At 43.9% G+C, this 14,680-nt stretch overlaps 6 protein-coding genes across 9 annotated transcripts in view; 1 reads left to right on the top strand and 5 right to left on the bottom strand.

Moving 5' to 3' along the window:
• Window positions 1–670: 670 nt before the first annotated feature.
• Window positions 671–2,664, bottom strand: LOC122619848 (transcription factor Ouib). Of its 2 annotated transcripts, XM_043797043.1 has the most exons (4): window positions 2,518–2,664; window positions 2,278–2,467; window positions 1,377–2,221; window positions 671–1,319 (listed from the first exon to the last, which is right to left on the bottom strand). In XM_043797043.1, the coding sequence occupies exons 2-4, from the start codon at window positions 2,407–2,409 to the stop codon at window positions 1,184–1,186; spliced, it is 1,113 nt and encodes a 370-aa protein (XP_043652978.1). In that variant the 5' UTR covers window positions 2,410–2,467; window positions 2,518–2,664; the 3' UTR covers window positions 671–1,183. The 2 variants fall into 2 exon arrangements, with proteins under 2 accessions (XP_043652978.1, XP_043652977.1); XM_043797042.1 differs by having other exon boundaries at window positions 672–1,319; window positions 1,377–2,467; window positions 2,518–2,647.
• A 280-nt stretch (window positions 2,665–2,944) lies between these two features.
• Window positions 2,945–4,605, bottom strand: LOC122619846 (transcription factor Ouib). The gene is made up of 4 exons (XM_043797041.1): window positions 4,437–4,605; window positions 3,361–4,373; window positions 3,182–3,304; window positions 2,945–3,084 (listed from the first exon to the last, which is right to left on the bottom strand). The coding sequence occupies exons 1-4, from the start codon at window positions 4,548–4,550 to the stop codon at window positions 2,958–2,960; spliced, it is 1,377 nt and encodes a 458-aa protein (XP_043652976.1). The 5' UTR covers window positions 4,551–4,605; the 3' UTR covers window positions 2,945–2,957.
• A 305-nt stretch (window positions 4,606–4,910) lies between these two features.
• On the bottom strand, window positions 4,911–6,896 carry LOC122621182 (zinc finger protein ZFMSA12A). The gene is made up of 5 exons (XM_043798964.1): window positions 6,764–6,896; window positions 6,556–6,694; window positions 5,606–6,498; window positions 5,423–5,536; window positions 4,911–5,362 (listed from the first exon to the last, which is right to left on the bottom strand). Exons 2-5 carry the CDS (start codon window positions 6,667–6,669, stop codon window positions 5,197–5,199), a joined length of 1,287 nt encoding a protein of 428 aa, XP_043654899.1. The 5' UTR covers window positions 6,670–6,694; window positions 6,764–6,896; the 3' UTR covers window positions 4,911–5,196.
• Window positions 6,897–7,048: 152 nt separating this feature from the next.
• On the bottom strand, window positions 7,049–8,860 carry LOC122620801 (zinc finger protein 354B). Its single transcript, XM_043798429.1, has 4 exons — window positions 8,647–8,860; window positions 7,841–8,592; window positions 7,650–7,769; window positions 7,049–7,581 (listed from the first exon to the last, which is right to left on the bottom strand). Exons 1-4 carry the CDS (start codon window positions 8,761–8,763, stop codon window positions 7,260–7,262), a joined length of 1,311 nt encoding a protein of 436 aa, XP_043654364.1. The 5' UTR covers window positions 8,764–8,860; the 3' UTR covers window positions 7,049–7,259.
• A 223-nt stretch (window positions 8,861–9,083) lies between these two features.
• LOC122620609 (chitobiosyldiphosphodolichol beta-mannosyltransferase) lies at window positions 9,084–10,948 on the bottom strand. The gene is made up of 3 exons (XM_043798167.1): window positions 10,277–10,948; window positions 9,660–10,220; window positions 9,084–9,581 (listed from the first exon to the last, which is right to left on the bottom strand). Exons 1-3 carry the CDS (start codon window positions 10,834–10,836, stop codon window positions 9,362–9,364), a joined length of 1,341 nt encoding a protein of 446 aa, XP_043654102.1. The 5' UTR covers window positions 10,837–10,948; the 3' UTR covers window positions 9,084–9,361.
• Window positions 10,949–11,323: 375 nt separating this feature from the next.
• LOC122620608 (protein tincar) overlaps window positions 11,324–14,680 on the top strand; it is a 61,363-nt gene continuing 58,006 nt past the window's right edge. For 2 of the 3 annotated variants that reach the window (XM_043798163.1, XM_043798165.1), the window contains exon 1: window positions 11,324–11,555. The gene's annotated coding sequence lies outside the window, so the exon portion shown is untranslated. Of the gene's footprint in view, window positions 11,556–13,150; window positions 13,238–14,680 lie in introns of all 3 variants that reach the window. The other variant, XM_043798164.1, reaches the window with a different exon arrangement.

Genomic DNA, 14,680 nt, shown 5'->3' with positions numbered 1-14,680 from the left:
AAATAATGTAACATCAAGTATTAAACCCTATGATGACAAATAAAATTAAAGTTTTGGATTTTTATGCAATTTATAGAAAACATCTTCACAATCTTAGTTTTTATTTAAAAAAAAAACCTAATATCTAAAACATAATTAAGTAATCATGATGACGAATTTAGTACAGATTTGTCCAGGTTCTTCTGCTCCTCAACTTTCATGCGAAGATTCGAGATGGATGATGTATTCCGGGCGGTTCATTGCGCTCCTCATCAGAAACAGAGGTTCGATCTTCACCTGGGTTAAGTCCGCTGTTCGACAGACGGACCTTCAGAGAGTGGAAGTAGAAAAGAGTTGATCTATAATCGAGTCCTTGTTCTCGCCGCCTTGAGAAAAGAGCTTTCTTTGCCCCTCTTGCTTCCCTCCCTGAGTTTTAGTGAAGACCACATTAAAAGCCAGTCTTTGGACAATGTTATTGTTATCTAAATAGCCAGTAAGAAATTTGCCATATTGTTTTTCTACGAACCGCAAGAGGCACTGCCGGAAGGAAAAGTTTACACGAGACTACTTCAGAATGGAAAATGTACACTAACATCAAATAAATACCCAATTAAACCGGTTCTTCTTTTTAACACGTTTTTGTCTTTATTGGAAATTATTTTCCATTTGGTTTTAATGAGAAAATGCATCATCGATAATAGCATATTTTTGCAACACAATCATATACTATTGGGCTATAACTTATTAAAAAAAACTAGTCGACTATTAGATACCCGTTACTCAACTAGTGATGGGATGATAGACAAATTTCCACATTTTATTAATTAAATATAATATACAGAAACAAACTGGCACATCAGGCATACCTAATTAATGCATACTTAATACCAACTCCTTAGCTTTTTAAGTTACCGAAATCTCGACGTTTACACGGACGGACAGATGGAAAGGGCTAGAATACATATACTTCATAGTGTAGGGAACGCTTCCTTCTGCCTGTTTCATATTTTCAAGTCCCTAGAACACTCTGAGAAACGGGTATGAATACTTAAAGCAGACTCTGTTATGTACAATTTTTTGAGATAATTTTTTAGCTGTATTATCATTTTTAAGAAAAGGTTCCAGAGGGACATTTTTCATGTCTACAGCAGAGCAATTGAAGGCAAGGATGAATGCTCAACAAACCTTACAAGAAACCAACAATTCACTCTTTGGGTTGGACAGCAATATCAGCACCTGGGTTCTTTGACTGCTCCTCGACTTTCCTCCGGTGGTGCTTCGACTTGTAGTGGGTGGCCAGGGCGTTCCTCCTATTGAAGAACGTCTGGCAGAGCTCGCATCTAAAGGAAATGTATTTAGCAGAGATTCAAATACTGTTCTGTTTGCCTCAAACTCACTGGAATGGCTGTTCCCCCGTGTGCACCACGCTGTGATCCTTGAGGGCCGTCGAAGTCTTAAAGGCCTTCTGGCATGTGGAGCACACGTGTGGTCGGTGGACGGGGCTCTCCTTGTGGTTCCGCTCGTGGTTGAGCCGCTTGAGGCAGTTGTCAAATCGCTTGCCGCAGTACTTGCACACGTAGGGCAATTCGCCACGATGCTTGATCCGCACGTGCAAATTGAGCAGGTGTTGGGTGAACTCCTTGCGGTCGCACTCCTTGCACTGGAACTCCTTGGTGCCCTTGTGCCGTCTGAGGTGGACATTGAAGTTGCCCTTCTCGCTAAAAGTTTTGCCGCATTGGTCGCAGAAATATAGTCTGTGCTCCAGGGCATACGCTCTTTTGGCAGCCCCCCATTTATTTCGAGTGGCATATTTGTCCTCTTTGCTCTTATTCCTTCTGGTGGGGGAAAATTCGTCAGCAGTGGAAGTGGCAGTGGAGTTAGTATTCTCCACCATTTCATTTCCAGGGCACTCCTCTAAGGAGTCTTTCCTTCTTGTCTTTCTTCGCTTTTTCCGTACCTCCTCGATGACTTGTGGTATTCTGGGCTCTTCCTTCATAACTTGTAGGATTTCGGATTCGGCCTCTTCGTGCTTTATGGACTCCTCAGGTTCCCCATCTGAAAGGAGGAGCTCGCTCTTCACCAGAATAGGGTCCTCGCACCGAAGAGGATCGACGAGATCGGCAGGAGGAACTTCGGGGACGATCAAGGGATAAATAGGAGATTCTAGTGTCCTAAGAGGAATTTCATCCACTTTCTTGCTGCGCTGTGGTGGGATCCTCCCCTGTAGAAGAATCTTTTGAGCCTGTGTAAGAGGGACCATGTTGATCGGCACGATATTAACGGGCACAACATCCACACCACTTTTTTCCCTATTATTTCTGTCTTCCTTGGTAGTTGTTTGCCCTGAATCCGAAAACTCTTGTTTGCTCTGATTTTTAAACCAAGAGGAGTTGGTTTTGAGGCAGAGCTCCCGGAAGGCGATGGCGTCATTCAGGTCCAGCAAGCAGGATAAGCAGATCCTCGTGGGCACACCCGGCTGGTTCCTCAGCTGGAATCGAAGAGGGCATGACTCCGTGCTTACTGGGAATGTTCACCTACCCAAAGGCCCGTCAGTTTGAGGATGTTGTTCAGGACGTCGCTGCCCTCCTTGTCGAAGAGTGCCTTGGCGTGCTCCGCCTCCTGACCACAGGTGCGGCACAGCGTCGTCATCCTCTTGGTAATTTCAGCAAAACTTTATAGTTTTGTTCAAGTAAACAAAGTTGGACTTGTGTTTGACAAACAATGTCGTTTATCGTTGATTTGTGTGAATGGCACTTTTTAAAGTGGGCTACAAGTAACAAGTTCTTTTTTCAAAAGTAATAAGTACAGCCAGATATTACGATATTTTATCTTATTGATATCTTACAAATTAGCCTTTCCTAGTCTATATTACTATACATCGTCGCAAATTGCATTTAAAAAGCGCTCCTATTTTCCTAACAGGTAAAACGTTGAGCCTCTAAACGAGGGGCAGCACTTGACAACAAACTATTTGTACCTCATTTCTTTTTGGAATCGTTCTCGGACTTAACACTCGCTGCGGTCTCCCTCTTTTGGTGCAGCCTGGATCGGTAGTGGGTCTTCAAGTTCGAGTTCCGCGTGAAGGACACTTTGCACACCTCGCAGCTGAGGGAAGAATAGGAAACAAACAGTTGCAAATTTGAACTAGTAACATTTCAAGCAGGATGTCGTAAACAATAAGTTTATATCCATAAGATCTTACTGGAAGTTGCGCTCGCCGGTGTGGACGACCTCGTGCTTGGCCCTCTGGTAGTTCGACTCGAATCGCTTGTCGCAGTAATTGCACTTGAAGTTCTTTGGTGTCTTTCTATTCCGGTGCACCCGGCTGAAAGAATGGGGGTGTTAGAGGGGCATTTCAGGGTATTCAGGATATATACTCACTTTTCGTGGCGAGATCGCATAGTACTGTGTACGAATTGCTCGCCGCAGAATTGGCAGGCGTAGGGCTTTTCTCCGCGGTGCTTCACCCGAATGTGAATGTTCAGGATGTACCTGTTGAACTCCTTTTGGCCGCATTCCGGACACTCGAAGGGCTTGACGCCAGAGTGCCTAAGCACGTGCAGGTTGAAATTGCCCTTGTCGGTGAATTTCTTGCCGCAATGATCGCAGACGTGGACCTTTTGGCTTACATATGTTTTTCTTTTTTTTTTCGCAGGTTTCAGAAAGTCGGTGTCTTCGTTTTTGGGAGATGATTCGGATTTTAGTGACTTTCTAGTGTATTTTCGAGGCGGCTTTTTATCTTTCTTGAGGTCCGATTGAAGAGGTTTGCCTGGGGTATATGATATATCATCATCATCATCATCTGTATCGTAGTCGTCATCTTCGTTTTTCCAAAGCTCGTCGTCATCATCCTGTTGTGAATGCTCCTCATCCTGCTGTGAATCCTCCTCATCTTGCAGTGACTCCTCCTCATCTTGCTGTGACTCCTCCTCTTCTTGCTGTGACTCCTCATTTTGCTGAGACTCCTCCTCATCGTCCCTTGCTTTCTTTTTATCCACCATATCCTCATCATCTTGCTGTGTCTCTCGCTCATCCTCCAGCATCTCCTCATCGTCGGGTAAATAGCGGTCATTCTCCACAAATTCCTCCTGCTCATCCTCCTCCTCCTTCTTGTACATATCGTGCTCCTCCTCCAGTCCCTCCTTATCCGCATAGGACTCCTCGTACAGCACTTCCTGCTCGACTTCCGCATTGTTGATTTTCAGCACCTCGTGCGCGTCGCTCAGCGGATCATCCCAGCAGGCGTCATCTTTGGCTTCCAGTTCCAGGCTTCGACGCTGGATCGTCAGCCGATTGTTGGTCTTGATGCAGACGTGCCTGAAGGCAATGGCGCTTTTCAGGCTCAGCAGGCAGCAGGAGCACATATATCTGGGCAGCTTCGAATGATCAGTGAGCTGCAGATCAACGTACATTAGTGGTTTGAATTTCCGAATTGAATTTCCAATTGACACACTCACCCAAACGCCCGTCACCAAAGCGATTTGCCTGACCGTTTTACTGCGCTTATCGAATATGCTTACTGGATTTTGGGTGTATATTAAATCTCCACACAACCGGCATTGTGGCGTCATTTTCGAGAGTTGTTTTCGAGCCAAAATTCCTTGCTTTATTAATGGGTGCTTCTTCATCTTGAACCATTCGCAGCGAACGGTTGTTTTCTGTCCGCGTCCCTGGGTGACTGCCAAGGGATGGCGCCAGAATTTGAAAATCGCGCCATTATCTAAATGTTATGAAATTCGTTTTAGAGTATATTGGCCTTCCGTGGCCAACAAGAACTACCAAATATATTTCACATTTTAAGCATTGGAACCTTTAGATCTAAACTTATGCTATTATAGGGGATTATATCATATGTACTTAAAATACTTATCAGAATTAATCAAATTAAACATTAATTTTCTGGTTTTGTCTGCCAATCATTAAATATTAAGTTATTTAATTACTTTGGAATGTATGGTTGTCAAAGAAAACTACACTTAGAGAAACTACGTTATAGTAGAAAAGGCTAATAACAATAATGTAAAACTAATAAGAGCAGTTTGGAATAATATATAAGTTTGCAATGTGTTTTGAGAACAAAAAACAAATTCAAAGTTTACGAAAGGCAATCCAGTGCCAAAACATTAAGAATACTCTCGAACATTTATATCTAATGGATATCTTAAAACTCAAAATAGTCCAAGTCGTGTTTTCAAAGTGTGTACACATAATACACAACTATTTCGCATCCTCTAAAACAGAATTAAAAGCGATCTCTAATTCGTCTGCGGATAAGCACTGCTCAGAATCCAGGATGGCGGTGGCCTTTTTCTGGTGAGCTATCGAATTGAAGTGATTCCTTAGCTTTGACTTTCGGGCAAAGTCAATGTGGCAAATGTCGCAGCTGAGAGGAAGATACACGACTTATATCGATTCTTCGCCAATTCAATATCAGTTTACTTACCCAAAAGGCTTAAGTCCTGTGTGCAGAAACTTGTGCTTATTCAAGCAGGTCTTGGTATTGAATCTCTTGCTGCACTCGTCGCACTGGTAGCTTCGATCTCTGATGTGCCTCGTTCTGCCATCGTGATAAGAAATGATTTATAGAGCGTTTTTAAAGTAAGATACAAATGCAAGGAAGACTTACCGCTCATGGCGGGACTTAGCTGAGCTGGTAAAAAACGTATCCGTGCAAAATTTGCACCTGAACGGCTGTTCGCCCATGTGGCGCACTCGTTCGTGTAGCCGCCAAAGATACTTGGAGACGAACTGCCTGTCGCAGAATGTGCATTGAAAGTCCCTCTGACCCGTGTGGCGCACCAAGTGGATCTTTAGATTGTACGCAGTCTTGAAGACCCTTCTGCACTCAGGGCACTCCAGGGATTGCATTTTCCGGGTTCTCCTCTTTGCAGGGGCTATATTCTGAGCTGCCTCATCTTCTGGAACCAATATGGGAGGCCTTGCTACCTTGATACGCGCATCCGTTTTAGGTAAGCACATTTTCGTTCCAATTTGTATAAATTTTCCCATGTTAGGGCTTTGGGTATCAACTTTTTTAGGAACGTTTCGTTTTGCCAGCGTAGAAGGAAAGACATTAGAATAATGTCTAATGCCTTTGGTAGATGTCTCTATAAAAGGGTTTTTGTGCTTAACATGGGACGATTCTGGATCATTTAAGTAATGCGGTCTTTTTTCTTCATCTTCATTGTCGAGATGAAAATAAGAATCGCATTCCTCTGCTTCTTGCTCACTGATGATCTGACTTTGGTGAATTGGATAGTTTTCTGGGTCAGATAGTTCTTCTTCTTTGGGCTCCAAGTATGGAGAAGTACGGCATTCCTCCAATACAAAGTCACAGAAATCCCCCTCTGGTCCTACATCAGAAACTGGGATTTTAAGATACTGATCACCTTCAGATTCCCGCTTCAGCACTGCTCCATTGTAAATTCGTTGAATGCGCCTTTTCAGCTTAATGGATGTATTCAAGTCATTCAGACATGATGGACAAATGTGGCGCGGCTGGTAGTCTTCCTGTTCTAACTGTAAATGGAGTAAATGGGTAGTCCCATTGACAGGCCTCAGAAACCATCAACATACCCAAAGTCCAGTAAGATCCTTGATCTTGGCCAGAACTCCCAGGCTAAAAATGCTCGTGGGACTCAGGTGACAGAAACACGAGCCACACACCTGGCAACTCGAAGCCATTTCCATTTCAAGGATTTGAAAGTTTATCACGCTGAATTCCCAAAGCAATCATTTCATGTAACTTTTTTAATGATAAGAACTATGGGACAATCGAACTTACAGTCTCGAAAAAAGAGCAGCCACCGTGCTGGTTTGGTTTACATTTTAAACCGTAAAATTCGTATAGTTTTGGTATAGTTTAAAAGTGTGAGCCATTAAAGTTTTGTTTTGCGGGCGATGGCGTTGCCAGATAGGTGTGGGAAAACTAACTGTTCTTTTTCGAAGAAACCAGGGACTCTACATATACAAAACCGAACTAGTTTTTATTGATTACAATTCTGTAAAGTTCTGTTACTTCCTAAGACATTCTAAATGTACAGTAGACATTGGTTCTATATGATTTTTATTTAAAAAAAACGTAATTTGTAACTAAAATAAATTTTATAACAAATTGTAATCCGTGACCGAAGTGGAATTTCATCAAATGTAGTGCCAATCGTCTTATGGCTATTGGTTCAAATAAGTTCTTTGAATCAGCAAAATAGTCCGATAGTCTGCATCCCTGGCATTGGCGAACGTGTGGCGCCAACGGAGTCGTATGTTTTGTGTATTTAAAGTTATGTGTACAGCCCCTCCTCCGCGATGGCTTCGTCATACTCGTAATCTTCAAAGGGCGCATCCTGGTCCAGAAGTTCTTCGTGGTCCTCATACTGTTCCTCCTCCACGTCCTCCAAAAGTACATCCAGTTCGGCCTGGCTGTCCTCCATTTCTGCCTGTCCCTCTTCCATATATCCTGGACTCTCCTCCGGATCGGCATCTGATTGGAATTCCTCCTTCGGGTCGTCCACCAACAAGTTGACTCGCTTGCGGTGGTACTTGGTGGAGTAGTGACGATGCAGAAACTGCGCCTCCTTGAACTCCTTGTTGCAGGTGAGGCAGCTGAGAGAGAATACAAAAACATTGATGTTCAATCCGTCTATTTCGGGTAGTTTTTAAATGATTCTTACATGTGGACATCCGGTTGGTCACTCTTGTGCCCCTCCTCGTGCTTCAACCGACCCTTCTCGCTGTTAAAACGTTTGCCGCATATTTTGCAGGGGTGCACCAGCTCGTTAGCATGCATTTGACTGTCAAAGCGATTGGTTTATGTGGTACTTTATGATACATGAAGACTAGTAACCATTAGGCCAAAACTCACCGTTCATGACGACAGCGGCTGGGACTATTGGCGAATCCCATACCGCAGAACTTGCAGACGTACGGTTTCTCGCCCTTGTGATGGACTCGGATGTGCAATCGGAGCAGTGGCATGGTGTAGAATTTACGACCACACTCGTCGCACGAAAACTTCTCTTCGAAGTGCCGCAACTTGTGATCCTTCATGTTGCTGTGGTCGTTGAACGACCAACCGCACTGGTCGCACACATATCGCTTAATCGAGCGATCGACCTTGGGCTTTGGTCGCCGCTTTCTGGGCTTTCGGACGCGCTCCCGCGGAGATGGCGGTGGACTATCTGACTTCTCGACCTCCGGCACACGGAGGCGCTTGACCCTGACTCGTGGGGATTGACTGTTCGGGAGTTTTTGGGCCTCGAGTCTAATTTTCTTGGCCGGAGGGAACCTTACAATCGGCTTTACGTCCTCCAAGAAGTCTTTATCGTCATCCATGAACTCTTTATCTTCGTCCAAGAATTCTCTATCATCCTCCATTAGCTCCTTATCGTCCTCGGTGTCGACCGTATCCTCCTGCACTTCCCGCTTCAGCATCGGATCACTTCGCACTTGCAAAACCTCTGCGGAGCCTTTAGAGGCGACACTAGATTTCGGGGAGCTCCTCTGGTGAAGATTCGCGTGCGTCTCCAGGCAGCGTTGCCTGAAGGCTACGGCTTGGGTCAGGTCCAGAAGACAACAGGAGCAGATGTGCTGGGGCAGCATCTTCTCCAAAACGATCTGAAAAGGCATTGCTTATGAATAATTTCGGAAAACAAATAAAAGGGACGCCACCTCTAAGCCCGTGATCTGCTCGATGGCCATCCGAATGCGATGGTTTCGCTTCTCGAAGATGTTCTTTGGGTGCGGCGTAAAGATGCGCTCGCCGCAGATCCGACACTCGCTGGTCATGGTTGCACAATTGAATACAATTTCTTAATTTACACTACAAATTACTATTATAATTTTTGCGCAGCCGGTTCGGTTTTGCAGTGTGACCGTCGCTCGCAATAACCAAAATCCTCTTTGGCGCGAACAAATGATATTTCCTTGATTAGAACTTTGCTGACGAATAAAAAAAAAACTTTTTATTTTAAATATTTTGGTAAACAAAATCATTTGCTTTTAAGAATTTCTGCGATTTATTTTCCCAGTCATTTTTTTGACCATTCACTGAAAAATTAATAACTTACTTTCATATTTGGATTGCGAGTCAATTACAAAAACATATCTAACGTGAAAATATTTAATAAATAAACGAATACATTTTTTTTTTGGTAAGTATAAGCTTGAATCTAATGCTAGTATCCATTTCGGTTAGCATTTGTTATTATCTATAGGCTACGATTATAAAAATAAAATAAACAATTCAATGCATCGTGTATAATCTGCATAATCAAGTTGTAAGCTCTTGTGTACAAAGAATTGTTAGTAGCTAACCTAGGAAAAGCGATTAGCAATCAAAGAAAGTCTCTCTTATCGTGTAATTGTCAAATCTTTTTAAAATGCTCTAAAGGAATGCCTCCAGCACGGGTGCCGCGATGAGGCGCCAGCTTTCCCGCCATCGCAGCTCCTGGAATTCCTGAATTTTGCGCTGAAAGCCAGCTCTGGTCTCCAGTATGCTTGGATTCTTTGGAAAATTCTCGAACCAGATTCTCAACTGCTCGGCCAGCTGAGCATGGTCCCCAAACACGAAGCCATTCTCGCCGTGCTTCACCAGCTCATCCAGGCTGAAAAATGAATTTGTGGTAAGTAGTAAATAATAATAAAATTAAGAAGAGATGAAAGAGTTAGGCAAAAATACTTACCACTTGAAATCGTAGGCACAGACAGGCAGCCCGCTGCCGAACATATCGACCACCTTCATAGGCAGGTCTAGCCCACTGGTACTCCAGTGCAGGCACACTCCCAGGTCGGCGCTGGCCAGAACAGTGGGATAATCCTCGATCTCCAGCCAGGGTGTGATTACTGACACCTTCTGCCATTGCAGCTTGTCGATCTCCGCCACATAGTGCTCCTTTTGTGGGCCCTTTCCAGTGATGATGCACAGCAGGGAAGGATAAACCAACGGCTCAGCTTGCGCAGTTTCCTCGTAAGCTTGCAAAGCCTTAAGGAGTATCCCAAAGTCCTCATCCGGCGTCCAACTAGTGCTTGAAACCAGCACAGCTTGTCGCTGGGGTCTGTACTGCACAATACCAGTCGTCAGCTTCTGGGTAAGAGCGGTGGCCTCCAGAACATCGGATTGTTCGGAGTCCTTGGCCTGGAACTGTGGGTAGTCCTTGCCCAGCTTCAGGTACAGCTCGTGCTTTTGAGTCAAGTCGATGGGATGGAATTGCGCGGGCGCCCGATCATATAAAACTTTAACAGGCCTGTAAGATGAGTCATGGCTTAGTGATTTACTAAAATCGGATGAGTTTGGACTTGCCCAATGCCCCAGTTTTGCTGCAGATCCTCCTGCATGGCCCGCGTCACACAAAAGTGTGTGTGCGCCTTGGAGCCGAAGTATCGCTCCAGTCGCCTAACCAGTCGAATTAGAGGACTCTGCTCTCCTTTGGACATTCCCAGAGCCAGCACTGTGTAGGTGTAGTTGTGCCAATCGATAGCCAGTTTGGTTCGGGTGACCGCGCAGTACAGGTAGCACACAATTAGCGTGGGTATCCCGGGCGGATTCTGGACGAGCAGGAAGCTGGGACGGCCAATCGAGATGAGAGCCATCAGAAGACTAAGCGTCTGCCAAAAAGCCTTGAACAGCAGGCGCAGTTTGGGCGTTAGGTTAGTCACCGGGACGGCAGTGAGCTCATGGATTCGGCAGCGGGGATGTTGTGTCAGTTCCTCCAGAGGCCTCGTCTCCAGATATCCAATCATGTCCACGTGGTAGTTCTCCTCCAGAAGACTCTGGGCATGGTACTGCATGCGCGGACTGCGTCCAATGTCGCCCAGCACGATGACGCAGGCGTTGCGCTTCTTGGGCGGCACTTCCGTCATCGCTGGGCAGGAAAAACACGAGCTTTATCTCCGATCAAAGTGAATTGCGCGTTTTGTTTGTGGTTTCGTTGAATCCTAGGGAGTAGTGGGACCGTACTCCATTGCAGCGAAAAGGCACGGAACTCTGCAAGTATGCCGCTACGTTGGGGGGTTCATTCGTTTAAAAACGTCACATTCTATATAATATATAAAATCTTATATAAAATCTTTTTTCTATAGACCTTCTTAAATATCTTTGTTTTATTTATTAAAATGATTATGAGAAATGTTGTTTTTCTACCCAAGCACTAATATTTCTGAACACTCCTGTTAAACAAAATAAGTTCGGCTAACAGAGATGCTAACAGAGAACTAACAGCTGAAGAGTGACCATACTTTTGTGACGCTGCAAGTAGGTACTTAATTGGCCTAAGCGAGGCTGGCCACACCGCACCGCTCAAACTGAATTTTACATTCAAATTCGGATTCGCTCGGACGTGACGTCGCGGCTCGTGAGTGCGGCACTTTTCTAGCGGGACATCAAGCTCTGTGTGTGTGTGCGCGACAGTGCGACGGTGTGTGTGTGTTTACCCACAAAGCTGTGCTACGATTTTCGCAGCAACTAATGCTCAAGTAGAGGAAATATTATTAAATATACTAGGTGGTGATAAAAACAAATTGTTCAAACAAAGTGCGACTAAAGCTTACCCTTGAAGACTGCCTAAACGGGAGAATCGCCGGTGAGTAAAATCAGGAAATGCACTCCAACTGCCGTTATTTTACGCATTTTCGCCGGCAAAACAAGCCGGCGTTCCACCCTCCAGTTGGCGCCTGTCTGGTTGTCAATGTGTGGGTGGCTCTATCGGTGTGCGTGTGTTGGTGTGTGTATCTGTATCTGTGTGTGGGGTTATTTCGAGCCATCGAATTTCGATGAAGTGGAAATGCAAATTTCGTACACCGCACACTACAATTTCCCGAGCTCCTGCCGGTTTTGTTTTCCATTTATGCATTTTTATGCGCGTAGTATTTTCTCTAGTGCCATCATAAAATTTGTCACACGACTGTCTGGGATTATAACTAGGTGTACAGATGCGGCAGAAATATTAATATCATGTACCGATTAGACTATACAAATACCTATCAGCCCTCCAAATTGTAAAATATGCTAGTGTTTGAAATTACGCTTAAAGATTCTCAAAACTTAACTTAAAGTATAATATAAATACAAAAATTATTATTGAAAATAGGAAAATAAAACTAATAACTCTTTAATATTAACATACTATATCCATACATACTAGAAAGTAAACACAAATAGAAAATTTATTATCGAACTAATATGCCGAATTGGATTTATTGCACTAAAATATGATTTTCAACATGATACAGTTATTGTATTATTCTGGCCCCAGCTGTGTGTGTGCTCCACGTAGTTTATCCCATTAGGCCCGTCTGCAATTTCTGATCCAGACGCGATACGCTCCGCGCATCCTCCTTTTGCTCCTGCGTCCTTCGTCCTTCGCAGAAGGCAAATAGCCAAGCCAGCAGACCACCCCCAAAGTGGGTGGTGGACTGGGGGTGGTGGTTGCACTGCTGCCCGGGTGGCTGGGTGGTTTTCGGTGGGTTGCCGTATTTTCCTGGGGTTGGCCCGCAAGTTTCCACTCTTGATTTTTGATTTCTGTGCGGCTTTTTATGGCGTTGCAGAAGTTTTCGCTCTGCCGTCGCCCTTTTGCGCTCTTTTCCATTCTCTTTCCGTATGGCAGCATTTGGCATACAAAACTTATCCTCGGTCTAGACACGGAATCAAAAGGACATTTCCTTAACCAGGTTTATGCGGCGTAAATATTGCAAATATCATATCTCACGATAATTCGTATATTTGCGCTGATATTCTAGATGTTACACTAGATGTAATTTATATTCTTTTATTTATATTCTTACTAATATTTAACAACGAGTTCAATTGAAAAGTTGCGCTACTATTTCATCTCTTCTCTTTCATTTCAAATATTTCTTTATGGTAAGTTGGTAACCAGCAAGAATCGTTCTTGGAAAGACTTTAATCGATTAGGAAATATTGGTAATTCAAAGAAACAACGCATTTTTTCTCACATTTCACAACATATCTATTTCCATGTACCATGCCGAATCTAATCGTATAAACTGCATTCATTTTAGTTGCATTTGTCTATATTCTTTTGCGTGTTTGCTGTCTGCGACATTTTCTCCTTTTGCTTTAGCAGGATTAGCATTAATTTCATGTTGAATTTATGTCACTGGAAATTTATTTCGCCCAAAAAAACTCAAATCTATCCGGAAAATTGCTCTCTTGCAGCTACACCGGCAAAACATATCAAAGAAGGGATTATTTTGGACTGAAAAATTCACTTTAAAGGCGCTCCAGAGCAAAAACCCGTGACAGGTAAGCTTTTGCAGGCAGTGCGTGTGTGTGTGGATTTTGTATGGGATGTGGGTGATGTGGTTGGATGGATGGATGGATGGGTGATTCAGGGAGCTGAGGCAGTCAACCTGAATAGTCGATTATCGCTGCATCTAATTTGTATGCCAAAGTCGTCGAGCTATGTGTACTCGTATGGCCCGCATGCAGACCGCTCCGAAGGCGGCGCGAGCTATTTGAATAATTCGCATCATGGACTCTCGGATGTCGGGGGTATTCGGTCTCCAAATGGGGCAGATATTCAAGGGGCAGGGGATGTGGCAGGAAAGTCAGGGAGCTGAAGAGACGGCGCCGCATGCAGGCAGCTGCATGAGCTTGTAAAATGCCAGCAGACAATGCCAAATATCCTAAACAAACTTCCGCTTCGCAGACGGCGTCGACTTTTCGACGCAGAGGTGGCTATAATTAAAAGCGGAGCGAGCGAGAGGCCACCACCTGCCACGTGGGAGTGGGAGAGAGTGCGCGATAGCGTGGCAAGTGCAACGCATCCAGGCCCCTTTTTCTATTTTCGCTGGTACCTCGCTGGCTTCGTTTACAGCCAAGCACTGCAAGTAAGGAATTGTTACATTTAGATGGAAATTAGATGCATGGATTTCATCAGAAATAATGAAATAATCATGCCTTCAAGTCAATAAATGCATAAGATATTGACCAATAAGTGCATTAAATTGTATACATTTTCTAGTTCTAGTTCTGTGAAATTTAATTTAAACTGATTCGGCACCTCGACATGATCGTAAAATTATTTACTTTTGTAATGATTCAGTGTTATAATTGGGCAATTAATAACGTGATTATTTAATAAATTGAATTTAATGTCATTAAACAAAACATGTTCAAAGAACAGAAATATTGTTGAATTGCCGTCATCTAATTTCTCTCAGCGTATCGCAAGATCTGTACCACGGCAGTGATCAATATCAAGTGCCTTTGACATTTTCCAAGTATCAAGCGACAACTGTTCGCTCGTGGAAAGCGGGGAAAATAGCTGCGGAAGTGCCTCTTCCCCTTTGCTATTCTCTTTCTCTAATTCTCGCGTTGCACTTCAATTTGTGATAGTTGTTGTCGAGAAGCAGGAGGGGATTGGGACTTGAAGCAGAGGGAGGACGAGGTCGAGGGCAATTGAGTTCAGTCGCCACACGTGACAAACATGTGGAACAGCTCACTCCGAGCCATCAAAAGGCAAATTATGCGGACCAATTCAGGTAGCAGTAAACGAGGAGAAAGATACGAGATATCTAGAGCAGTTTCTTCGGGTCAATGACTAGAGTTTCTTCCCATTCCTTTATACAGGGAATAGCAAATTAGTTTTAAGACTAGAGTTGGTTGTACTGTTAGGTTTAATACAGGTATATTGTTGCTTAACTCCATAATTCAAAACCTAAGTGTAGAAGCAAAACATACTTC

This window comes from Drosophila teissieri, chromosome 3R, assembly GCF_016746235.2.
Source record: "Drosophila teissieri strain GT53w chromosome 3R, Prin_Dtei_1.1, whole genome shotgun sequence".
Classification (NCBI taxonomy): domain Eukaryota; kingdom Metazoa; phylum Arthropoda; class Insecta; order Diptera; family Drosophilidae; genus Drosophila; species Drosophila teissieri.
This window is presented reverse-complemented; position numbering and strand designations above follow the sequence as displayed.

Bases quoted from the DNA above. Each gene is read 5' to 3' on its own strand.
- LOC122619846 (XM_043797041.1), bottom strand. From the start codon at position 4,550: ATGACGCCACAATGCCGGTTGTGTGGAGATTTAATATACACCCAAAAT. The intron at 4,374-4,436 runs GTGAGTGTGTCA...GTTGATCTGCAG, and splicing joins CTTTGGTGACGGGCGTTTGG to CTCACTGATCATTCGAAGCT. The intron at 3,305-3,360 runs GTGAGTATATAT...CCATTCTTTCAG, and splicing joins ATGCGATCTCGCCACGAAAA to CCGGGTGCACCGGAATAGAA.
- LOC122620801 (XM_043798429.1), bottom strand. From the start codon at position 8,763: ATGACCAGCGAGTGTCGGATCTGCGGCGAGCGCATCTTTACGCCGCAC. The intron at 7,770-7,840 runs GTGAGTTTTGGC...TCGCTTTGACAG, and splicing joins AGCCGCTGTCGTCATGAACG to TCAAATGCATGCTAACGAGC. The intron at 7,582-7,649 runs GTAAGAATCATT...ATTCTCTCTCAG, and splicing joins GACCAACCGGATGTCCACAT to CTGCCTCACCTGCAACAAGG.
- LOC122621182 (XM_043798964.1), bottom strand. From the start codon at position 6,669: ATGGAAATGGCTTCGAGTTGCCAGGTGTGTGGCTCGTGTTTCTGTCAC. The intron at 6,499-6,555 runs GTATGTTGATGG...CTCCATTTACAG, and splicing joins AGGATCTTACTGGACTTTGG to TTAGAACAGGAAGACTACCA. The intron at 5,537-5,605 runs GTAAGTCTTCCT...TCACGATGGCAG, and splicing joins GCTAAGTCCCGCCATGAGCG to AACGAGGCACATCAGAGATC.
- LOC122619848 (XM_043797042.1), bottom strand. From the start codon at position 2,628: ATGACGACGCTGTGCCGCACCTGTGGTCAGGAGGCGGAGCACGCCAAG. The intron at 2,468-2,517 runs GTAGGTGAACAT...CTTCGATTCCAG, and splicing joins TCAAACTGACGGGCCTTTGG to CTGAGGAACCAGCCGGGTGT. The intron at 1,320-1,376 runs GTGAGTTTGAGG...CATTTCCTTTAG, and splicing joins ACGGGGGAACAGCCATTCCA to ATGCGAGCTCTGCCAGACGT.
- LOC122620609 (XM_043798167.1), bottom strand. From the start codon at position 10,836: ATGACGGAAGTGCCGCCCAAGAAGCGCAACGCCTGCGTCATCGTGCTG. The intron at 10,221-10,276 runs GCAAGTCCAAAC...CTCATCTTACAG, and splicing joins CAGCAAAACTGGGGCATTGG to GCCTGTTAAAGTTTTATATG. The intron at 9,582-9,659 runs GTAAGTATTTTT...TTCATTTTTCAG, and splicing joins TGTGCCTACGATTTCAAGTG to CCTGGATGAGCTGGTGAAGC.